Source organism: Jatropha curcas, chromosome 9 (genome assembly GCF_041381405.1).
Source record: "Jatropha curcas cultivar XTBG-Jc1 chromosome 9, XTBG_Jcur_1.0, whole genome shotgun sequence".
NCBI lineage: Eukaryota > Viridiplantae > Streptophyta > Magnoliopsida > Malpighiales > Euphorbiaceae > Jatropha > Jatropha curcas.
Window position 1 is genome coordinate 23,938,549 of NC_143159.1, and position 25,700 is coordinate 23,964,248.

At 34.3% G+C, this 25,700-nt stretch overlaps 1 protein-coding gene across 3 annotated transcripts; it reads right to left on the minus strand.

Annotated features, from left to right (window-relative positions):
- Positions 1 to 9,898: 9,898 nt before the first annotated feature.
- On the minus strand, positions 9,899 to 25,119 carry LOC105640098 (disease resistance protein RUN1). Of its 3 annotated transcripts, none has more exons than XM_089726424.1 (5): positions 24,553 to 25,119; positions 23,136 to 24,219; positions 22,055 to 22,360; positions 11,145 to 11,306; positions 9,899 to 10,659 (listed from the first exon to the last, which is right to left on the minus strand). In XM_089726424.1, the coding sequence occupies exons 1-5, from the start codon at positions 25,083 to 25,085 to the stop codon at positions 10,084 to 10,086; spliced, it is 2,661 nt and encodes an 886-aa protein (XP_089582550.1). In that variant the 5' UTR covers positions 25,086 to 25,119; the 3' UTR covers positions 9,899 to 10,083. The 3 variants fall into 3 exon arrangements, with proteins under 3 accessions (XP_089582550.1, XP_089582548.1, XP_089582549.1); XM_089726422.1 differs by having other exon boundaries at positions 11,145 to 12,125; positions 24,553 to 25,110; XM_089726423.1 differs by lacking the exon at positions 22,055 to 22,360 and having other exon boundaries at positions 11,145 to 12,125.
- Between the last annotated feature and the right edge of the window lie 581 nt (positions 25,120 to 25,700).

Genomic DNA, 25,700 nt, shown 5'->3' on the forward strand with positions numbered 1-25,700 from the left:
TCATATAGATTATATGGAAATTCACAGGATGGCTTCTTGTTGTTGCGCACCTGATAATCTAGATTTGATTGTAGCCCGCAGGGTGGCCTCCTATTGTGAGCACTTGATGATCTAGATTGGATGGAGACCACCGGGTTGCCTCCTGTTGGTATGGAAAAGAAAAGAGAGAATGGAAAAACCATGAGAGGACTGGTGAGTGAGGATTAGACCAGTTGGCCGTATGGGGCATCGGCTCCCTGGTGCACATGTATGAGAGGGCGAGCCATGTGTGAGGACGGCTCGTTGGGGTTTCAGGTGGTGCCACTGACTAATTTCCACGTGATGTGATTAATTGAAGGTGATATTGTTTGTGGGTGCTGGTGATATGCCATTTGTGTGACTGGCTGCGTGAACATATAACTAGTCGGATGACTAGATTGATATATTTAAACAATTGTGTGAATGCGTGTGTTGTGCAGTAAGTGTTACTTCTTAGAAGGCTCACATACCTTGTTTAATTTTTCAGGAAGTAAGCTTCTTTTAATTCGGTTAAGTATGTTCCTTTGCCGCAGGGCTAGAAGAAAATTTTCCCAGTTTCATAAATTATCTTACTATGTAATTATATGTATAAAAAGCTATGTATACCAAGTAGTTAGTGACTCTTCAGTTGTAGAATTTGTGTATAATTAGTCGTGTATTAATATAGATGATATAATTATGTGAGCCCATATTAAAAATGTGACGTATTGTTAATTGAGCCCGAACTATGGAATGTTGTAGCCGATAAATTTGGGCCGAGATTTAATAGAATCTTGAGGTTTATTTTCCTATGAGTATGGGCTAATTGTTTAAAATTATACTGAAATAGTAAATTTTTAGTGTTTCAAGCTTACTACGGGCCTCGGGGGCCTTAAGCTTACCTAGGCTCTAGTGCCGGTCCGGCCCATGGAATCGGGTCGTGACAGAAATAGTCTGAAAAGTTAGGATTAGGATAAGGATAATATTGTATTTGTTTACCATTTTTTTTGTTGAGTAACAGAGAAGGGGATTCAAATTTGAATCTATTGACAGGTCATATATGTACTTATAAGTAGGCTATACCTTAGTGTGCGTATTTAGTTTTGTTATTGCATTTATTTACCATTGCTATGATAGTATGTGGACCATATCGGCAAGTTAGTTTTGTTTGTGTGGATCCTTGAATATGCTCTTACGTTTTTATCTTTCTTTTTGATGATTTTAAAATTTTTGGTTTTGCATGTACGTTTATTTTGGTTGTGTTAACATACAATAATAAAATATATCAAAATAATAATATTAGACTCCTAAAGAAACTCAGACTAATAGATAATATAGGATTCATAATCTTTATCCTGACATAATGGACTTGGATACAGTATATATACCCAAATTTAGTTCAAGGAGGGGCTAATTCACAATATATTGCACCTTAAATTCCGAGAGTTTAACAATTGGTGCGGTGAGCATGGAACACACCTTCAACCTTAAAAAAAAATCTCCACAGTTTTTCTTGATTCTCATGGCTACCAATCCCACTGAGTGCCTCAATATGGAAGGCCAAGAAAACACCCATGGCGAGGCCAACCAACAACCCACAGTCGCCTCTCCATCAACCACTGATCCCCAAGTAGCAGCTACTCTAACTCAGGCTTATTCGCAATTCACCACCATGCTGAAATGCCTCTTGGAGAACCCTCAGCCTGATGGCGAGCCATTACCACCCATAAGCCGATAAACCCTCCCCACCAAGAACATAGCTTCCCTCCAACTTCACCTAAGTACTGAAGTCTTTCGGTATTTGATCGATACTATGAGGCGGAATCGGAGGTGGACCCTAGTGCAACTATCCCCAGTAGCCAAGAGCTAAGTCACACCCAGCCAATCTTGGATGGAGCTAATCTCCGGAATGTTGTTAAAGAATTAGTTCGGGAGTGTAGAGAGACAGGAGAAACAAGAGATTATGGTCTCCGAGAGGACTCGCCATTATCATATGATATTTTGGCTGCAGCTTTTCCACCAAAATTCAATCTCCCTATTTTCTAATCCTACGACATATCTACCGATCCCTGAAGCCATCTAGCGACCTTTCGAACTATGATGTATTTGCAAACCAATTTGGATGATCTAATGTGTAAGGTTTTCTCAACTACCTTGAAAGAAGCAGCTCAAGAGTGGTATTAAACACTCAAAACAGGATCCATTCGTTCCTTCTCCTAGTTGGCCACAGCATTCCGAGCCCGTTTCATAACATGTGTACCATCCAAAAAAATATCGTTTGACTTGGTAGATTAAAAAAGAGACGAGGGAGAGACCTGAGGCAGTATGTATTCAAATTTCAAAGAATGGTGATGCAAGTGGAGAACTTAAATGATGAGGTAGCCGTTAGCGCTATGCCAAAAAATTGCAGGTACAACAGATTGTTTGAAAGTTTAAGAGTAGATCCTCTCATAACTTTCGCCAAGCTCATGGCACGAGCTCACAAATATACAAAATTAGATGAAGCCTATGAGACTCAACATCATAGATTCCCTAAAGAAGAGAGGTATGGACATAGGAGAAACCCATCCCCGATAAGGAGACGATTGCCCCAAAGGAGATAGCCTATCCGGATCCCACAAACCAGTTACTCTGTTTGAACGCCATACTCAAGAGATGGCAGGCCACAACAAGATCGGGAGTTTACCCCTTTGAACAGACCGTGCTCAAAATATTATCTTAGGTAAGAGAGCAGGGCAATCAAATTCAATTCTATTATCCTAGAGAGATGAAAGAGGATACCTTGAGCCATCGAGATAAAAGCAAGTATTGTGAGTTCCATAGGGATGTAGGCCATGAGACTGAAGCCTGTTGGCAATTAAAGAAGGAGATAGAGCGCCTTGTGCAAAGAGGCAAACTAAAACAATTTGTTGGGAGAGCTCGGTGGGAAAGTGAACAGAAGGACAAGCAGGTGAAATAATCTCACACTCTGGGCACAATCCACACCATATTTAGTGGCTCATCAGGGGGTGATAGCAATTCAGCTAGAAAGAGGAGAGTCAGGGAAATCTATTTCATTCTACCCTAGTAAAAATCGAGCACTAGGCCACCCATATCATTCTCGGAGGTTGATGGCAAACTTGTACATGCCCCATACAATGATGCCTTAGTAATTGAGGGGATTTTGGAGAACTTTCTCATAAAAAGAATCTTGGTGGACGAGGGTAGTGTAGTGAACTTATTGACTATGAAAGTATTCAGGGCTTTGAAACTAGACTAGGCGAAGCTTAAACCTATTCGAATCCCTTTAGTTGGCCTAGTCGAAAAACCTGTACAAGTGTCTAGGTCTATAGACATAACCCTAGGGCTCGGAACCGAAGTCTCATTGAGGAAACTCAAGTTGGAGTTCATGGTAGTAGACATTCACTTTCCGTACAATGCCATATTGGGAAGACTAGCCCTGTATGAGTTGGAAGCGACTGCATGCATTAGGTATCTTACTATGAAGTTTTACTTAGTAACTCACACAAGCACAAGAGAAAGGAGTGAAGGCCAAAGGCGAAGTTGTTGCTATTAAGGGGGACTAGAAAGTAGTTCGAGAAGCAGACATGATAGTACTAAAAGGGTTGCCTTTGACCCTGCCAATTATGTGGATGTCAGAAGAAGAACTAGCCACAAAGGAAGCAGAACATCAACCTTTTGACATTCCCATACATAATATGGATTTCGGCCCAACAACTGTGGGCGAACTGACCGAATGGGAGGTGAAACCGAGGAAAAAATTAACAATGGGTGTCGATTATAGAGAGAAGTACAAAACATTATTAAGATGGTTTTAGAGGACAATGTTAGCAGCTTGGACTGGACTGTAGAAGACATAGTCAGTATCAGTCCTGATATCGTATCCCACAAGCTTAACATTGGCCCAAGCTTTAAATCAATAAAACAAAAAAAAAAAAAGGAATCATGGCCTAAAGAGACACCATGTTATAGCAGCTGAAGTGGATAAACTTCTGAAGGTAGGATTTATAAGGGAGGTGAACTACCTAGAATGGTTGGCAGATGTAGTTTTGGTACTGAAGTCTAATGGAAAATGGAGGTTATGTGTTGACTTTACCAATCTGAACAAGGTGTACCCCAAAGATCCTTACCCCCTGTCCAATATAGATCGGCTAGTGGATTCAACAGCTGGTTATGAAATATATAACTTTGTAGATGTAACAGTTAGATGCCATCAGATAAGGATGAATGAGCTAGATGAGGAGAAGACGAGCTTCATCACTGATAGGGGAATTTATTATTATCAGGCATGCCGTTTGGGCTAAAGAACGCAGGTGCCACATACTAGAGGTTGGTCAATAACATGTTTCAAGATCAGATAGGGTGAATTGTAGAGGTGTATGTAGATGATATGATAATAAAAAGCACTCAAGTTGATGACCATCCTAGAGACCTACAGGAACCGTTTGAAATCTTGAATAAGTTTAATATGAAACTCAATCCAGACAAATGTATATTCGAAGTTAGGGCAGGTAAATTTTTAGGCTTCAGGATATCACAGAGGGGGATTGAGGCGAACCCCGAGAAGATCAAGGCAATTCTAGAGATGCAAGCACCCACTAGCATTCATGAAGTTCAACAACTAAATGGCCGAATTACAGCCTTAGAGCGATTCATCTTCTGCTCGGCCAAGAGGTGCCTTTCTACCGAACCCTAAAATAGCTGAAAGGTTTTCAGTTGGATGAAAAGTGCCAGCTCGCCTTTGAAAAGATTAAGGATTTCTTGTTTACCTCTCCTCTTCTGAGCAGACCTAAAAAAGATGAGCCTATGTACTTGTACTTAGCTGCTACTAAAAACTCTATGGCATCAGTATTGATTATAGAAGAAGAATGCGAATAATACCTTGTTTATTACATTAGCAAAGTCCTTAGGGGTTTCGAGCTGCGGTATCCAAATGTTGAAAAGTTAGCATTCGCCATCCTTACGTTGGCAAACTAGTTGCTTCCAATCTCATATTATAATTGACGAAACTAACCAACCCCTGAAAAAGATCCTACACCAAGCTAAAACTTCTAGAAGATTGGTGGAATGGTCGATTAGATTGGGAGAATTTAACATCAGGTACGCTCCTCGTACTGTAATGAAGGCACAAGTATTGACCGATTTCGTGGCCGAATTTTTTTGGAGAAGATGAAGAGGGCGAGCCTGAAATGGAACTATCGAACCCTGATTACAATACTTGGTAGTTGCACACAGTAGAGATCATCCTACAGGGTTTAGAGAGGATAAAAATGCAGTACGTCGTGTGCTTGAACTTTGCAACAACTAACAATGGCGGTGAATACGAGAGCTTAATCATAGGACTTAAACTGACCCTCAAGGTACGAACTCCAATGCTCCTTATTTTCTTGAACTCATAACTTGTGGTCAATCAAATTATATGTACGTTCACCGCCAAAGACTTGATTCTAGTTAAGCATTGTTCTTTAGCTTTATCTCTCTTACATAGGCTAGAGGAGGAAGGCAGTGTTGTTAGACTCTCAACAAAATATACCAGAATAATAATATTAGACTCCTAAACAAACTCTAACTAACAGATAATATAGGATTCGTAATCCTTATCTTGATATAATCTACCTGGATCCCATACATGTACCCCAAATTTACTTTAAGGAGGGGTTAATTCACAATTTATTACACCTCAAATTCTGAGAGTTTAACAGGTTGTAATCTTTGAACTCTTGTAGTGAATGTGATCAACCTCTTAAGAATATGATATCTCCTAATTTAATTCCTAAGAATTACTTTTGACTGAGGTTGCCTCTATTTTATGTGTGTATATATATATATATATATATATATATATAAGCTTCAAGGACTAAATAGAATTATATGTTTTCTTTTGTAGATATCTATGCCGATTAATATTGAAAGTTTTGAATTTTGATGCTTTTGCCTTGTAACATTTATGTCGCTTTAAGCTAATAAGGAGGTTTACGAGATAAGGTTTTATGTTTCCCATCTTTATCAGTATTTAACTGTATGAAATTATTTTAATCTTTTATAGTTAATTAATTTGATATATTTTTTTTAAATAGGAAGAAGAACTTATATTAAACAACATCCGGAATTACAAATTCCTCAATGAAATAGGGAACACGATGCTCTAGCAAGTTCATGGGCAAACATGGTTGCTTGTCTCCTAACCCGAGCTATATTAACATTTTCTAGCTGTTGTAAGAGAAGCATGATATCATGGATAATTAAACTCCAGTAAAAAAGAGAGCATAAACCCCAAATTTAATAATAACATTTAATAAGCATGATATCATGGATAATCAAACTGCAATTGGTTTATTAATAACATTTAATAACATAATATTAAGACTTGTTTTTCAACATCATTAAAGGACTCAAATTTAATAATAAAATTTTTAATAGTTATTTATTAGTGAAACAAATAAAATATTATAAATACACATAATAGCATAATCAGTAAAAAAAAAAAAATGAAAATAGTAGCATACAAAATTTTCCGATTAATATTTTTAATAATGTATAATATTAGTGTTATACTTTTAAGCTAACATACTAAATTATATATAATATATTTTAAAAATTTTTTCACAGTGCACAACTGAACTTTTTTTTAATAAAGTTATTTATATATAACATATACTTTTTTCTTTTTTATATCTCTCTTTTTAATAAATTTTTTTTTGAAAACTGAAATAATTTAAATTGTAATCAAAATAGAATCAAATATTTAACAAATAAAATATAAAAATTTTCAAATATCCCATTATCATATATATATATATATATATTAAAAAATAAATTTAGAAAAGAAAAGACTTAAAATTTTGAAATGCTTAAATATCTATATGTATTATTTAAAAACTGATTTTTATAAATACATCCAATCAATTAATAAAATACAATAATCTAATTGGTTACAACTAAGGTTATTTTAGAATATTCTAAATTTCATTAAGTGTGATATCGGAAATCCTATTATTCCCCCTCCTCCCCTATTCCCATATTTATATATAGTATATATATAAGAATAAATTAATGAGTATAAATAATGAGTAATACCGAATAATAACAACGTGCAATGCATAGTCACAAAATATACTAGTTTACTATAAATGTAGAAATAAAGGAAAAATAATGAAATTTCCAATAACATACTTAGTGAAATTTAAAATATCCTAAAATAATTTTAATCATCGTTAATTATAAAATTTTCACTTAAAAATGTATATAATTATTTGATATATTTTATTGAAATTATTTTTTTTAAATAGTTAGATAATTAAACCTTTCAAAATACTTAAGATTAACCTTTTAAATTTTACTTTTTAAAATAAATATATGTGATAGCGAGGCACTTGAAAATTTTATATTCTATTTTTTAAATTTATTTTTAAATATTTAAAATTTTATTATCTGATTGTAAATTAAATGATTTTGTTTAGGAGATATCAAGGAAAGGGAAAAAAATATTTTCTATTTTAATATTTTTTTCTTCATATTTATATGATTTGATTGGATATATTTTTTTAAAAATAAAATTTTTAAATAATGCATATATATAATTAAACCTTTCGAAAGTTAAGAGTTAAGCAAATAGTGACAAAAGTCTTTTATGTTAATTTCTTTTTATCTTGTATTGAATATAATAAGCCAAATGAAACTAATCCCCATTTTGAGAAAACTTATTATTTTTTATTTTACTATTTTGTAAAATATTCTTTTTTTTTTTTTCCCATTGTCTAGATGCTTTTTTAGATTTTTAGTAAATATATATAAATTAGAAGAAATTTATATATAAAAATTAAATTATATTTATTTGCAACTATTACAAATCAACGAATAAAAATCAACGGGTACAAAGGGTTGTTTTGGAATTTTTTTATGTTCAATACATAGTTAATCTCTGTATGCTGGGTTTGCATGTAGTATATGTGCCAAATTTATAGGATCAAGAATTTGTAGTAAAGAATTGATTGTGTCTTTTTTTCTTCTATGTCATAATTTTTTATTTTACTTTTTCTTTGTTGTTTTTAACTCCTAAACGATTTTGTTTGGAACAGGAATAATAAAAAATTAATAAGCTTCAGAAGCTTTTTTTTTTTTTTTCAGATATAAGAAATTATTATTACATATATGTTTAATTTTTTGTAGACAAAATTGTCCAAAAATTTTTATTTACTTTTGGGTATAGAATTTAGTGGTATTATTTTATATCAAAGACTTTTCTATTTATTGTTCTAATTTTTAATCTTAGGGATATTATTTTACTTGGACTATTAGCTTCAATATTCAATATGAAAATACTTTTATTGATAGCTTTAAAATATTACAAAGAAATTGAGTAAAAAGTTATATATAAAAAATTATAATCACAAATAAGAAGTATAAATAGCATGTTCTTCTCAAAAAATAAATAAATAAATAGAACAAGTATAAATAGCATGTAACACAGGTTGAAAGTAACTTTAAGAAAAAAAACAATTAAAAGATGAATAACTTCAAATATAAAAAAAGGGAAAGAAGATTTAGTTTTAGAATTTAATTATTCATGAGAGAAAGCATGAATGCTTTAATAAGATGAGCTAATGATCATTTAGACAAAAAAAAAAAAAAGTATTTAAGATTTATTAATAAATGACATTTTTTTTAGTCTAACAGAAATTATATATATATATTTAATATTTTTAGTCAAAATAGCCATTGTATAGCATTATACTTTCTGATTTTTAAGAACATAAATAATTTATAATATTAGAATGTAGATAAAAAATTAATGGAAAATATTTATAAGACAAATAAATCACAAATATTAAAAAAAACGAGTATAAATAACTGAGTAACACATTTTAAGAAGAAAAAAAACTAGTATGATGATTTAACCAAATAACAAAAAATGAAATTTTTAGGATATTTTTTAAAGAAAACATTTTTCCTTAAAAATTGTTTTCTGAGGATAAAATATTTTCCATTAACAAATAGAGCCTATAATACATAATATTCCCACACAATAGTACTAGTATTATTATGATAAAGAGCTTGTTTTCTTCATATTGGGATAAATCTTTGGGTAATGTCCTTAAATTCAATGTGGATGGCTTCGCAAAGGAAAGCTTGGAGACCCTGGTACACGAGGAGTTTTGAGGAATTCTTCGGGCTATGTGATCTGTATATTTTTTAGTTGTGCAACTCCTTTTTTTTTTTTTTTTTTTTTTTTTTTTTTTTTTTTTATCACTAAACACAGTGAAAATGTACTATATGGGCTTACTTGAGTTTGGTCAATTAGTACTAACCAATTAGCTAACTTGCTTACTACCCTTATATGTCCTTTATAGGTTTACTATTTAGTCGATGTGGATTTCTAAATACTAATAACTATTTCAACAACTGACAGTTATTAGAATCACTAAAATTACCGAATAGGACCTTAAAGCTATAAAGCTCTTTTCTTCGTCAGAGGTGGTGGGAACACTTCAACAAGCTAGATTCTTTCAATTCTTGAAAGATTCAAGTTAGCTTCAAATAAGCTAGATTCTCTGAATTCTTTCTATGGTTCAAGTTAGCTTCAGTCACATAAAAAGAGAGAAAAACACTTTTGCAGATTGCTTGGCACAAAAAGGGTTGAGGCATTAAATCCTCTTCTAGCTTGGTTATAGATTCTCTTTGGTCGTAATTGTGATTATGTTCTGTTTTTAATTTCCACAGCTCGCCAGGAGTGATAACAGATCTTCTAATGAAATTTTATTCATGTATCATGAGATTATGCTAAGTTTTTTCACCTAACATTTCCATGCTAGGACTTGGGTGTTCGGTGTAAGCTTAACGGCTTGGATTAGATTAATTAGACCTGTTATGCTTTTCCAATCTATTTTAATAATAAAATTAATTATTTTGCTGATAAAAAAGAAAGGTATTATTCATACTATATAATTTATTCTTATATAGCAATGACTTTTTCTACCCTGGCGATAACAATATAAGTTCTCTTTATTTTACAAAGATGAATTGATATTTTAACTAGTAATATAAATTCCAAGCAATCTCAACGACACACTCCCCTGCATTCCGATGTTAATGCTTTGATCTCTTGGGTTTTGGTTCAATTTCTTCCTTTTCTTCAGAGGCAAAAGTTTCCTTCGTTATGGCTTCATCATCAAATAATAGATCAACCCCACATTTTTTCACCCTCCAGTTGCAATGCCTTGCAAGTTCAGAATAACCCTCAATGCAGAATTCAAAGCGAGCCTCACTCCCAGAATATTTCTTCAACAGATCGACAAATGAACTACCTTCAAATAGTGTGCCAAAAGGATTAAACCACACAAACACATGATCTGATTTAACTAAATGGAGGTCACCATCGAAGCATTGCCTATCCCAAATGATTATTTCTTCTAAATCTTCATGTTCATAACTATTAGCTTTAGCATAGCATTTGCATCTAATCCAATACTCATTTGGAGACTCTAATGACCTTGGAGGCTCCTGATCCAATGCAAAGACTATGCAAAGAATAACACCCTTCAACTTATCCCAATTTGAGGGTAATTTTATTATTCCTGAAGATCCTATACTTTTGTAACGACACCATTGAGGAATTTCACTTCCTGGAAATAGAAATCTAGCTTCATCTCCATTTTCGCAAACCTGCAAACAGAAATTTAACCTTTTATTTAGTGTAAATAAAGTTTAATTTCAAAATCATTTATGATGTGTTTTGATTCTTGAATTTGATTTGAAATTTAGGATTTTAATGTGTAGAGCATAGTCGAAATGACACATATTTTAAAGTTTTTTGAATTATAAGTGTAAAATAAAAACATTTTCCTTTGTCATGGACATGAAAATATGAAATTCCAAAACAATTCCACAAAATCCATTTCGGATCACATTTGCCTAAACTAGGTCAATGGACCCATCCATGGATCAAACCTTTTAAAATAAAGAATTTTTTAAAATTGTTTCTATTTTATCTTTCTACAGACAATCCTCATTTCAATCAAAGAAATATTTTTCATTAGTTTGGTTTAAGTGCAGGTCCATAAACCAGATCTAGACAAGTATCGTTCATTTATATCTAACAAAGCCAAAGTAAAACAGATACAGATTTGATAGTTATAGTTTGCTCATACCTTTGCTGCCATAATCTGAATAGCAAATTGGGCATCAACTTTCCCTTCCAACTCTAAACAATTTGCCAAATGCATATTCTGGAAATTGCATTCGCTCTTGCTCGACAAGGTTTCTAATGATTTGCAATGGTTTGCCTTCAAATTTTTAAGAGACTGCGGAAACTGCGGTAGTACACGAAGACTGTCACAGCAACTTAAGTCAATCATATTCAATCGAGAAAGTTGATGCATTGTACTTGAAAGGCTTGCAATCTTTTTACAAGAATCCAAAATCAACCGTGTGAGGCGTCCTAAGTGCTCAATAGGTGATGGTAGCTCTTTAATAGACGTTTGCCTTAAAAAAAGATTAGAAAGAGAGTCCATAGGCTCCAAGATTTCTGGAAAACACTCAAAATTTGTGCATCCAGATAAGTCTAGAACTTTAAGAGATTTTAACATACAAATGCTATCAGGGAGTTTCAAGAGCTTCCTATTGTTTTTAATTATCAATCTGACAAGTCCTGTTAGAAATTGGATTGATGAGGGCACTTCTTCTATGGCAGAATCTGTTAAACATAAGTGTTTTATATTTCCCGAGATGTCTGGAAACTTGCAGAGATTCGAGCAGCCAGTGAGATCAAGTTCATTTTGAACAGTAGAATTTTGAAATGGAGGCAAGTCTGTTATGGCAGTATAACGCAAATCTAGTAAGGCTATATTTGAAGAAATTTCAGGGCATTTTTTGACATTTGAGCAACGAGTAAGATGAAATTCTTTAAGATAATTTGAATCAAGTTTGTCTGGAAGACTCATAAGCATAGCACAGTGTCTAAGATTAAGGTTTTCCAGCTTGTCAAGATACTGAATAGATGAAGGAAGTTCAGTTAATCTTTCACAACCTTCAAGATCAATAGTTTCAATATTTTTGGCATTGGACAGATTTGGAATCGTTGTAAGATATTTGCAGCCCCGGAGATCAAGTTCTTTTAAGTGCACAAGATACTGAAACAAAAGACAGGAACATAAATATATAGCATGTATAACTAATGAACAAATAAATTAAAGGTCTAATGGCAAAAGGGAAAAAAAAGAGAGGGAGAGAGAAGAAGAAGAAGAAGAAGAAGAAGAAGAAGAAGAAGAAGAAGAAGCTGTCTTTGGCTTCTAATTTGCTTAATTCAACAACTGAATTCAACAATTGAAGAACTTCTTAACATGAAGAAGGCCTAATTTTATTTTTATCAAGGGCTATTTGGTTCAGTTATTTCTGCGGCAGATAGCTATAATTAATAGTAAGATCAAATCGATCCGATAACTAATAAAAGTTCCAATCAAGTAATTGATTCTATGAGCTGGTCATAGATTGATTTTATTCATACATTTTTATTCATATGTTGAAAATAAATTATTATTTTATTCATACATTTTTCATTAAATTATTGAATTAATTTGGTTGTTAATTTTTCTTAATGGTTGAATCTATTAAAAAATAAAATATGTAAATTCGATTTTAGTTGAAAAATACTCCCTGATTAGGCATTTTATATATTAAGAGTAACAGTCAATTACTACACTTTGACTAAGAGAATTGATAAGTCTTATTTTTATAGTATTTTTAACTTAGTTTTTATTAGGAATTTTAGTATTATCAATTACTTTGATTAATTTTTGTTTAGATTTATTTATGTTTTCTATTAATTCTTGATAAGCTTGATTTGAAGGAGTTTTAGTAAAAAAATAGCTAAAATTTGCATCAAAGAAGATTGGAGCTGAAAATTGGAGTTAAAAGCTCAACATGACCAAGTTAGTAAAGTACACGGTTTGACAGTGACATTTGTTGCAAAGAAAAGGTGAAATTTTAAAGTGGGCCGAATTTAATTATTTAGCCCGTGTAGATTTGAAGTCTGGGCGTGACTTGTGCATGAAGCTACACAGGAATAATAGAAGACTACTTTGTTTGAGATCCAGCCCTATTTGGTAAAAAAAAAAAAAATCCTAATTGGGAAGAAATACAACACAAAATCAGTTTTCTACTCAAATAATATTTCTTCCTAATTAAGCCAGTTAGTTTCCTACTCGAATTCAAAGGCACCCTACGAAGTTTATATAAAGACAGATCACTACAACAATTAGATCGTGATCGAATCTTGTATTTTAGATATTTGTTCTACTCTTTTCTTAGTTTTCTTTCTTTTAAGACTTCAAGCATTCAAGTTTGTGTAAAGAATCAACACTATTTGTTGACTAGTTTTTATCTCTAAACTCTTAACATTGTTTCTACTTTTCATTATTCATATTAATTATGGAATTATTTTCAAGTTTAATTGAATTCTATTTAATTACTATATCGAACTAAACTCTCATATTAAGAATTTAACGTAGCTTAATTTATATTCTAATTTATAATATTAGATTTGCTTTTCTTTATTCAAAGTATAATTTATTATTGAACCTAATGCTTCTAGATAGAGTTTCTCTCCTGGATTGATTTATTTCATTATTCACTATCGGAAGAAGGGTTTTTGATATGAAAAAGGTAATAAATTACATGAGAATAATAACTTGACGCGGAAGCTATATGATTTTACTCATGAGGGGTTTTCATAAGTTAACGAACTTAGGTTATGAATTCTTAAACAAACCATAAAACTTAATGATTCAATTCATGTTTGATTGCACTAGTGGGAGATAAGTAATTAGACGGGTTAAAATAGCTAACAATACATCGAGAGAGCTTGTTAGTGATTTGAGAGTTGTTTTCCCTACTTGAACAATTAAAATTGATTATCAAACTAATAATATAAATTGGATAAAATTAAATAAAGTTAAAATCCCTAGTAGCTTCTAATCCTTAATTTCTTTTCATCAAATATTATTCCTTGAGTTCTTTTCCATTGCTTTATTTTATTTTTTTTTACAATTATTCTCTTTATTGTCATTTAAATAATAGTAGGTTAACACAATTTTAGTACTTGGTATACAATTCTCGTGGGAATGATACTCTACTCATTCTTTATTATTTGTTGCAATTTCGTACACTTGCGAAAAAGTCTGTCAAGAATGTTTAGTTAGGTTGTTCCACGTAGTTGATAACTCATTTGTAGCAAATGCCTAAGCCAAATGTGTTTGGTAAAGATTTTAATTAGAATTGGAAAAAATAACAAAAATTTCAATCGACTGTAGCTGCATTTTAGAGTTTTTTTTTTCTTTTTGTTTTTTTTTTCCTTATAAGTTATCAGGGATACAATTTAAATTGAAATTGGTCCGACGACTCTAACAATAGTAGACCTTCTCCTCCGCCCGCATCCCATAATCCCCCGACTAATAATATAGTGTTTTTATTAAAAAAATAATTTATTTTTACATATAAAAAAATGTAAGATCATGGAATAGTTAAAAAAAAGGGAAAGAGATCTAAAGATCTTTTTCGTAGAATTCCTTTGGATCGTTTATACCTTCTTCCAATGAATATTCTCTTTTTTTTATGGTGTGGTGGAAAGAGCTATGGTTTTGATAGAGAAACACGAGTGCTACAGCAACTTGCTACAGTAACTCAAAAGCATCGAGTGTTACAGTACCTAAAAAAAAGATAGATGATTGTTTTTGGAAACAAACAAAACCCAATAGTTTTTGGAAACTAATAAAACCCAAATGTGATTAACACTTTCTTGTTATTCCAAATCTCATCCCGTTTTCAAAGTACACAAAATCCCTTTATATAGGGAAATAAGAGATAGCCATAAACTCCTTTGAATGTGTTGTTCAAAGACACAATTTCAAAGGACACCTAACTAGGTTGAAAACAACACATTCAAAGATACACCTAACTAGGTTGAAAACAACTCATTCAAAGACATAATTCAAAGGACACCTAACTAAGTTTGAAAATAACTCATTCAAAGACACAATTCAAAGGACACCAACTAACTTTGAAAACAACACAAATGAGTTGAAATTCATGGTCAATGATCAACCAAGTGCTCCTTGATTGTTGTCTTCAAAGATGATGGTTTGAAGGAACCCAAATGGCCCTAAAAGGAGCTGTAGCTTCAGATTGAACATGTTACTCCCATTAAGCCCATCTTCACTTGGATTGTCTTCATCAACTTCACTAATGGACTCAAGACCAAGGCCCATGTCTAGGACAGCTTGTAAGGCTAGGCTAGATGGACCTCCATCATTCTCCCCTTCTTGAAAAGTTTCAACTTAGTCAGAAGTTGACATGGTGTCTTCCTTATATTTGGCTTCTCTATGATTTTGTAAGGACCCTCCTCTTCTTCTTTCGCCTTTTGGGCATTAACGGTGTGAGCAAGATGGTAGTACCCCCATGGAAAAAGGTGTAAGTATTGGCCTTCCCTTGGTGCTGCACATCCTTATCATACAACCAAGGCCTCCCAAGAAGCAAGTGACAAGCTGTTATTGGGATAACATGACAGCTCACCTCATCCATGTATTGGTTTTGTTTTGGTGTGAATGCTTCAAACTTGTCTCACTTCTTAGTGCCAATCTCTTCAATTCAATAAGAGATTCATAAGGGTAGAAGCTTACCATGTCTTGGATGTCGAATCGCAAGCCTTGGAGAAAACGCCCCATGATCAGCTCTTCGGTCTCCTCGACCTCACACTTCAATAAGAATTCCTCAAATTCCATGGTGTATTGTTCCACGGTTTTAGTATATTGTTTGAGGCTCAACATTTTCTCAATCATTTTCTGTTTATAATGGGGTGGCAAGAACACCGCATCCATCTCTTCTTTCATCCTATCCCATTGAGTAATTTGAGGCCTCCCTTCCCTCATCCTTCGTTTTTGCAAATTATCCCACCAAAGGGCAGCATATCCCTTTAACTTCATAGCAGCAAGCTTCATTCTTTTGTTTTCGGACACCTCCCTCGGTTCAAAGGATCTCTCCATTGAGTATATCCATTCAAGATAGGCATCAGCATCGATCTTACCATGAAATTCAGGTAATTCGATTTTATAGTTGAAAGATTCTTTTTGTCTTTCAACACGGATGGGTGGTGGCAAACGCCTTCCCCCTTGGCCAAATCCTCCATGAAACAATCCTCTCCCTCTCCCTCTAAAACCTCCAAGTCCCAACACAAGGTGCTGGTCCTCTCCATTGAAATCTTCATTAGTCAGTTCCTCTTCATGAGGACTTCGGGTATTTGGGGGAGTATTTTGGATGAGTGTTTCTAAGGCTTCATTCTTGGCCTTAAGAACTTCCGTTTCCAACCTCATTTTCTCAATTGCTGAGGCTAGATCTTGATCTTCTAACATGACTTGTTTGTCTTTGTTAAGAGATGCTTGTTGGTTATTAAGCATAACTTGAAAACAAATGAAAGTGAAAGAAGGTAAGATTGTTGGCTCTGATACCAACTGATGGCGTGGTGGAAAGGGCTATGGTTTTGATAGAGAAACACGAGTGCTACAGTAACTTGCTACAAGAACTCAGAAGCATCGAGTGCTACAGGAACTCAGAAGCATCCGTGCTACAGTACCTAAAAAAAAGATAGATGATTATTTTTGGAAACAAACAAAATCCAATAGTTTTTGGAAACTAATAAAACCCAAATGTGATTAACACTTTCTTGTTATTCCAAATCTATCTTTCAAAGTACACAAAATCCCTTTATATAGGGAAACAAGAGATAGCCATAAACTCCCTTTGAATGTGTTGTTCGAAGACACAATTTCAAAGGACACCTAACTAGGTTGAAAACAACACATTCAAAGATACACCTAACTAGGTTGAAAACAACTTATTCAAAGGACACCTAACTAAGTTTGAAATAACTCATTCAAAGGCACAATTCAAAGGACACCTAACTAAGTTTGAAAACAACATAAATGAGCTGGAATTCATAGTCAATGATCAACCAAGTGCTCCTTGATTGTTGTCTTCAAAGATGATGGTTTGAAGGAACCCAAATGGCCCTAAAAGGAGCTGTAGCTTCAGATTAAACATGTCACTCCCACCAAGCCCATCTTCACTTGGACTGTCTTCATCAACTTCACTAATGGAATCAAGACCAAGACCCATGTTTAGGACAGCTTGTAAGGTTAGGCTAGATGGACCTCCAGTTACATGGATGAGGTGAGCTGTCATGAGGTGAGCTGTTATTGGGATAACATGACAGCTCACCTCATCCATGTATTGGTGTTGCATTTTTTAGTGAAAAATTGAATGAGTGTAGAAGAAACTATTCTGCCTATGATCTTGAGTTCTATGCCTTGATTCGTGCTCTAAGACATTGGAGTGCATATTTGTTGGCTAACTCTTTCATCTTATTTACTGACCATCAAGCCCTCAAATACATACAAAGTCAAGCTAAGTTAAGCAAGAGACATGCGTCTTGGGTTGAATACATGCAATCCTTTGATTTTGTAGTGAAGTATAGGGATGGTCCAAGTAATAGAGTGGCTGATGCATTGTCTAGGAGATATGAGGTTCTTAATACCATGCATGCTCATGTAATAGGATTTGAGAATATTAAGACCTTGTATGAGAGTGATGGGGATTTCGGTCAAATTTGGGAGAGAGTTAGGAAAGATGGTGCATTTAGGGACTTCACTATTCATGATGGTTATCTTTTCAAGCTTGATGCTGTTTGTGTTCCTCAAAGCTCTTTAAGGGAAGCAATTCTTAAGTAAGTCCATGGTGGAGGCCTAGCCGGTCACTTTGGAAGAGACAAAACCTATGAATTGGCAAGCAAAAATTTCTATTGGCCAAAGATGTGGAAAGAGATTTCAAGACTTGTTGAGGGTTGTAATACTTGTAAGCAATCCAAGATGACCTTACAATATCACGGACCATACATGCCTTTGCCGAGTCCAAGCTCACCATGGGAAGATGTAAGTATTGATTTCATTGTTGGCTTGCCGAGAACAAGACGAAATAATGATTCCATTATGGTTGTAGTAGATAGATTCTCAAAAATGGCTCATTTTATTGCTTGTAACAAAACTAATGATGCATCTCATATTCTGAATTTGTACTTTGAAAATGTTATAAAACTCCACGGAATTCCTAGGAGCATAGTAAGTGATAGGGATGTAAAGTTTTTGAGTCATTTTTGGAGGCATTTGTGGGCAAGGTTAGGAACTACCTTGAAGTTCAGTACGGCTTTTCATCCTCAAACAGATGGACAAACAGAAGTGGTCAATCGAAGCTTAGGCAACAATTTGCGAAGTTTGCTAAAGGGGAAAGTAAAGAATTGGGATTCTTTGTTGGCTAATTCTGAATTTGCTTACAACAGTTCGAAGAGTAAGACCACTAATTTTACTCCTTTTGAATTAGTTTATGGAGCTAATCCACTTGTTCCTCTTGATTTGAGCAACGCACACTCTAGTATCCCCTCTAACTTAAAGGCCGAAGACAGAGCTACTGAAATTGTCAAACTCCATGCTAGAGCAAAAGCACATATTGAGAAGAAGAACGAAGCCTACAAGATGCAAGTCCAGCTAAAACCTGTTGTGGAATTTAAAGAAGGTGACTTAGTGTGGGTTCACTTAAGGAAGGAACGATTCCCTTCCAAAAGAAAGAATAAACTTATGCCCAAAGCCGAGGGTCCTTACAAGATCATCAAGAAGGTAAACTAGAATGCTTACAAGGTAGAGCTGCCTCCGTCTTACAAGATTTCCAACACCTTCAATGTAAGTGACTTAGCCAAATACAAGGAAGACACCATGTCAACTTCTGACCAAGTTGAAACTTTTCAAGAAGGGGAGAATGATGGAGGTCCATCTAGCCTAGCCTTACAAGCTGTCCTAGACATGGGCCTTGGTCTTGATTCCATTAGTGAAGTTGATGAAGACAGTCCAAGTGAAGATGGGCTTGGTGGGAGTGACATGTTCAATCTGAAGCTACAGCTCCTTTTAGGGCCATTTGGGTTCCTTCAAACCATCATCTTTGAAGACAACAATCAAAGAGCACTTGGTTGATCATTGACTATGAATTCCAGCTCATTTGTGTTGTTTTCAAACTTAGTTAGGTGTCCTTTGAATTGTGCCTTTGAATGAGTTATTTCAAACTTAGTTAGGTGTCCTTTGAATAAGTTGTTTTCAACCTAGTTAGGTGTATCTTTGAATGTGTTGTTTTCAACCTAGTTAGGTGTCCTTTGAAATTGTGTCTTTCAACAACACATTCAAAGGGAGTTTATGGCTATCTCTTGTTTCCCTATATAAAGGGATTTTCTGTACTTTGAAAGACAGATTTGGAATAACAAGAAAGTGTTAATCACATTTGGGTTTTATTCGTTTCCAAAAACTATTGGGTTTTGTTTATTTCCAAAAACAATCATCTATCTTTTTTTTAGGTACTGTAGCACGGATGCTTCTGAGTTCCTGTAGCAAGTTACTGAAGCACTCGATGCTTCTGAGTTCTTGTAGCAAGTTACTGTAGCACTCGTGTTTCTCTATCAAAACCATAGCCCTTTCCACCACGCCATCAGTTGGTATCAGAGCCAACAATCTTACCTTCTTTCACTTTCATTTGTTTTCAAGTTATGCTTAATAACCAACAAGCATCTCTTAACAAAGACAAACAAGTCATGTTAGAAGATCAAGATCTAGCCTCAGCAATTGAGAAAATGAGGCTGGAAATGGAAGTTCTTAAAGCCAAGAATGAAGCCTTAGAAACACTCATCCAAAATACTCCCCCAAATACCCGAAGTCCTCATGAAGAGGAACTGACTAATGAAGATTTCAATGGAGAGGACCAGCACCTTGTGTTGGGACGTGGAGGTTTTAGAGGGAGAGGGAGAGGATTGTTTCATGGAGGATTTGGCCAAGGGGGAAGGCGTTTGCCACCACCCATCCGTGTTGAAAGACAAGAAGAATCTTTCAACTATAAAATCGAATTACCTGAATTTCATGGTAAGATCGATGTTGATGCCTATCTTGAATGGATATACTCAATGGAGAGATCCTTTGAACCGAGGGAGGTGTCCGAAGACAAAAGAATGAAGCTCGCTGCTATAAAGTTAAAGGGATATGCTGCCCTTTGGTGGGATAATTTGCAAAAACGAAGGATGAGGGAAGGGAGGCCTCAAATTACTCAATGGGATAGGATGAAAGAAGAGATGGATGCGGTGTTCTTGCCACCCCATTATGGACAGAAAATGATTGAGAAAATGTTGAGCCTCAAACAAGATACTAAAACCGTGAAACAATACACCATGGAATTTGAGGAATTCTTATTGAAGTGTGAGGTCGAGGAGACCGAGGAGCTGATCATGGGGCGTTTTCTCCAAGGCTTGCGATTCGACATCCAAGACATGGTAAGCTTCTACCCTTATGAATCTCTTATTGAATTGAAGAGATTAGCACTAAGAAGTGAGACAAGTTTGAAGCATTCACACCAAAACAAAACCAATATCAGACCTTATAACTACAAACCGCGCTCTAATAGCCCCAATTCTGCCCCTATCAAGACCACATACACAGCTTCACCAAAACCCCCTCTTAAAAACACTTCCAACACACCAAGAAATACCCAATCTGTCCCACCATCCAAAAGTACCTCTAAGAATGCTTTGAAATGTTTCAAATGCCAAGGGTATGGACACTTCCAATCTGAATGTCCTTCAAGGAAAGTAATGACCCTTAGAGAGATAGAGGAGATTGAGGAAGAAATATACCATGCTGATTCTGTTGTAGTAAATAGTGAATTGAATGTTGATGAGGGAGATATGCTAGTTTGTGATGCAATGGAAGATGGGGAGTGTTTAGTGATGATGCGTATTTTGAATATTGAAAAGAATGAGGAGGATTGGAGGAGGAAATCCCTATTTCACACTAGATGTTTGACAAAAAATAAATTGTGTGAAGTTATTATTGATAGTGGTGCATGTGAGAATGTTGTATCCAATGAAATGGTTACGAAGCTAAGACTGAAAACCGAGCCAATTGACAACCCTTATAGGTTGGCTTGGCTGAATTCTGAGCATGAAATTAAAGTCACTAAGAAGTGTCTAGTTCCTTTTGCAATTGGGCAATACGTGGATGAGGTGAGCTGCCATGTTATCCCAATGACAGCTTGTCACTTGCTTCTTGGGAGACCTTGGTTGTATGATAAGGATGTGCAACACCAAGGAAAGGCCAATACTTACACTTTTTTCCATGAGGGTAACACTATCTTGCTCACACCGTTACTACCCGAGAAGCGAAAGAAGAAAAGAGAAGTTGGAATGGTTGGATTGTTATCCAATGATGAGAAGAGTGAGATCATGGAAGGGCTGCCTAGCTATGTTCCAATTGATGTGAAGGATGAGCCCAAACAGAATCATGTGATTCCAAAAGAGGTACAATTTCTTATTAGAGAGTTTGAGAGAGTTTTCCCGAACACTTTACCTATCGGTTTGCCCCCTCTAAGATCAATACAACATGAGATCAGTTTTGTTCCGGGAGCTCAAATTCCTCATAAGCACTACTATAGAATGAGTCCTAAAGAGAGTGATGAATTACAAAAGCAAGTTGATGAATTGTTAAAGAGAGGCTTTATAAGGGAGAGTGTTTCTCCTTGTGTTGTGCCAGCCTTTGTTGTTCCTAAAAAGAATGGCAAGTGGAGAATGGTGATAGATTCAAGGGCTGTTAACAAGATAACGATCAAGTACAAATTTTCTATTCCAAGACTTGATGATATGCTTGATCGATTGCATGGAGCTTCAATTTTCTCAAGGATTGATCTTGCAAATGGATTCTACCAAATTCGTGTTAGAGAAGGTGATGAGTGGAAGACAGCCTTCAAGACCAATGAGGGCCTGTATGAATGGTTAGTCATGCAACAACCATCCCTATCAGTTGCTAACTAATTTAAATTTATATCATACTTGTAATATATTAACCTTATAAAAGTATTTACTAATAATTTTTTAAAATTAAGACTTTTATGTTATATATATATATATATATACACACACACTATAAAGACATACCTCTGATCCTGTCCAAAGTTGTTCAACATTACTGTCCACTATCTGAAACTTAACAAGATTTTCAGCGCAGAAATTTGATGGCAGCGACTTCAAAGGAAATCTAAACCAATGGAGATACCTCAACTGATGAGGAAAAGATAGAAGGCCATGTTGAAGGTGCACGTTATCTACATGGTTGACGCTGGAACCAGAAGTATAGAAATTGATCAATCTAAGACGACTCATTCTTGCAAAAGCATTTGATTCCAAGTACATTTCTCTAGCTTTGGACATGTCTAATGATATGCCTTCTATCGTTTTGCTTCCCTTCAAGTCAATAACAAAGGACAATGACAACTTCATAACTTCAGAAAGTAAATATTAGGTTGAATTCAATTTAATGTCACCTTTCGTAATTGAACTAATTATCAATTTCAATATAATGATCACAGACAGTCATAACTATCACATCAACACTTGTCACCAGACAACACCACCAATAGCTAGGGACCAGTAGTCATCAAGGATCACCACAACTATGATACACGCAACTCCTAGCTATGAGCATTTCTGTGTTTCGGATATGTTTTCACATGTTTGTTATATAATTTTAAATGTTGTTTCCTATGTCATTTCCACATTTTCATATTTCTACGTTTCTGTTTTTGTGCGACATACATCTTAACATTTTTATATGTTATTTTTTTCCAATATTTAATAAAAATTTAAACATATAAATTTTCTTTTTTATAATTATAAACATTTTTGTAGTTTTATAAATTAAAGTTTTTACTATTATTAGCTAATTTTGAAATTTGCTACTAACGGGCAGAAAATGAACCGGATGACCACTACATGTTTCTTATCTCTTTTAAATGTTATTTCTTTTCTCATAATTCACCATAAATTTAAACATTTTTTTATAATTTTAAAGATTTTTGTAGCCAAATAATACAAACTGAATTCTTTGAAAAATAAGATTTTTAGAAGAAACATTTTCCTTAAAAGAAATTCCGAGTATAAACTTATTTCTAGAAACAAAGGAACCTGAGTTAAAAAGCATTCCTTTCCATAAAAAAAGAACAAAAAAAAGACTTGTTACCTTATTTTTTGTCAATACTTGGTGAATTTCTTCAGGGATCCATAATCTGCTACGCTTGCCAGGTTCTTTAGATTCTTGTCGTACAATTTCCCGACCCATTTCTTGTAGCAAATCATGCATCAACAACTTATTATCAAGCGAAAATCTAATCAAAGCCTTATCCTTAAGAACAGCAAATGTTATGTCGGGGAAGAAGCCACAAGCTTCGAAAACATTCCTCACAATCTCTTTGCTCTCCATATTGTAAAAACATGCAATATCAAGAAACGCCTCTTTTTGTGTATCATCCAATCCATCAAAACTTATTTTCAGCACATCATTGACATTCAAGTCAGGAATAATTGCTAGTTTGTCTTGCACCCTTTGCCATTCGATAAGGCTTGTTTCATTCAAAAAAGAGCCCAAAACCTTGAGAGCCAAAGGAAGTCCTTTGACATAAGATGTGAACTTTTGGGAGAGGTCCAAATACTCTATCTTGGGATTGTTTTGTTTGAAGGCATACTGACTGAAGAGCTGAAGGGCTTGATCACTGTTTGGATACTGAACTTCGTATATACTCTGCACTCCATGTGCAACCAGCAAGTGCTTATCACGAGTGGTTATGATAATCCTACTTCCTTGACCGAACCAATTTGGTTCTCTAGCTAAGGCTTCCAATTGTGTCAAATCATCCACATCATCAAGAACAAGAAGAACCTTTTTGTGACAAAGCCTTCTCTTGATCACATTAAGACTAGCATTGAAACTCCATGTACTTAAGCTCTTTTTTTCTATTAAAATTTTCTGTAGTAAAAAGGCAATACCATGTCTTCTGAAATTTTCTTTAATATTTTCGGAAAAGCAATGAATCTCAAATTGGCTACAAATCATATCATATATGACTCTGGCAACAGTTGTTTTACCTATGCCACCCATACCCCAAATTCCTACCATATGGACGACATTTGACTCCAGACATAAAATTTTTTCCATTTCAATAATATGGGAGCCCATTCCAACAAAGTCATTGGTATTATTGGATGATGCATCATCCAATTTGTCTGAAATATCTGTTACAATTTGCTCTATGAGGACCATCTCCTCCCTGTTTAAATCAGAAACATAAATAGAGCAAATCAAATAAATATTAACTTAGATTCATTTTCTTGCTGCAAGAAATATGTAGTGCTAGAAAATAAAGGAATAGATTAACTCCTTCGTCTCGGTTTCCAGATTCTTGGAGAATAGTTGAAACCATTCCATTTGGAGTGACTATTATTAATTAAGATGTGGAATAATTGTTCCATGGAGTAGAAAAACAAGCATTGATTTATTATTTAATTTCTCCTTAATTTGGACTTCAAATTGCAATTATAAGTAGTGCTAGTAATTAAAAACACCCCCCACCAGAGAAAAAAACAAAGGTAATTAAATTTACCATTGTTGTGACTCCCAGCCACAGATTGTAGCCACTTTCGTCAGAACTTGTCTCCACCTTTGCACTTTCTCCATCTCTTCCTTGAAATTTTCTTCATGCCTTGTAAATGCTTCGGAAATCATTCTTCTCTGGTTTTTGACATCAGACGGATCTACGTTAAAGAAAATGGGTACCACTACATGCCCTGTTGTTGTCTCTGAGAAATCTATGATCTTCACAAGTTTATCCAAGCACTCAGCTGAAGAAATATAGTTTTCTGAGAGAACAACGACTAAAAACAGGGACTCTTCCATGGCTGTAAAATCCGTTTCAAGAGATTTGCCTTCATCTTTGATGATGTTTATGCCTTTGAGACTCAACTCGTTATGGAGGGAAGTAACAAAATTGTTGTTTGCTGATATAAAGCTCAAGAATACATGGTTCTTACAGCCAAAATTGGATCTTTGTGGAAGTAAAGAAGAGCGAGAAGCCATTAGAGAGCTCATGGAATTGGAAGCAACGGTAAAGGTTGGAATTTTAAGGTCAGGTGACATCTGTTCGACGCGAGTCTTGCAAGTCTACAACCACTTTAATTATTCAACGGTTTAAGGCCCACAACTTACTTCAATTCAACTACGACAAAGACTTTAAGTCAACTACAATAGTATGAAATTAAATTAATTGAATTCTTAAAAGTACAATAAAATATTTAAAGTTTTACTCTATTTTTACTGTAATTTTTAATATGAAAATTAGTTTTTTTTGGAGAAAATATGGAAATAAGTTATCATCTATACTAACTATTTTTTCACTTTATTGTCATTTATACAATTTTTATTAAAAAATGTTTTAACTGTATAACATATGTTAGTTGTAATTCCATGCATTTCAGGTATGAATACTTAAATATTATTTAAAAAGTGTTATTCACTCTATATAATTAAAATTCTACAATTAAAATGGTTAAGGTTACTCTTTAGATCAAGTCTTTCACACAAGCTTGCAAAAAAGACTCATAATTTCTAATAAATTTGACAATTATATATATTTTTATAAAATTGCTCTTGCGACGGAAAGATTCAAAATCTAAATAACAATGGACAATCAAAAAACAACGTTGAGAACTTCAGAAAAATGAAAATCTAATTAATTAAAGCGCACTGTGAATG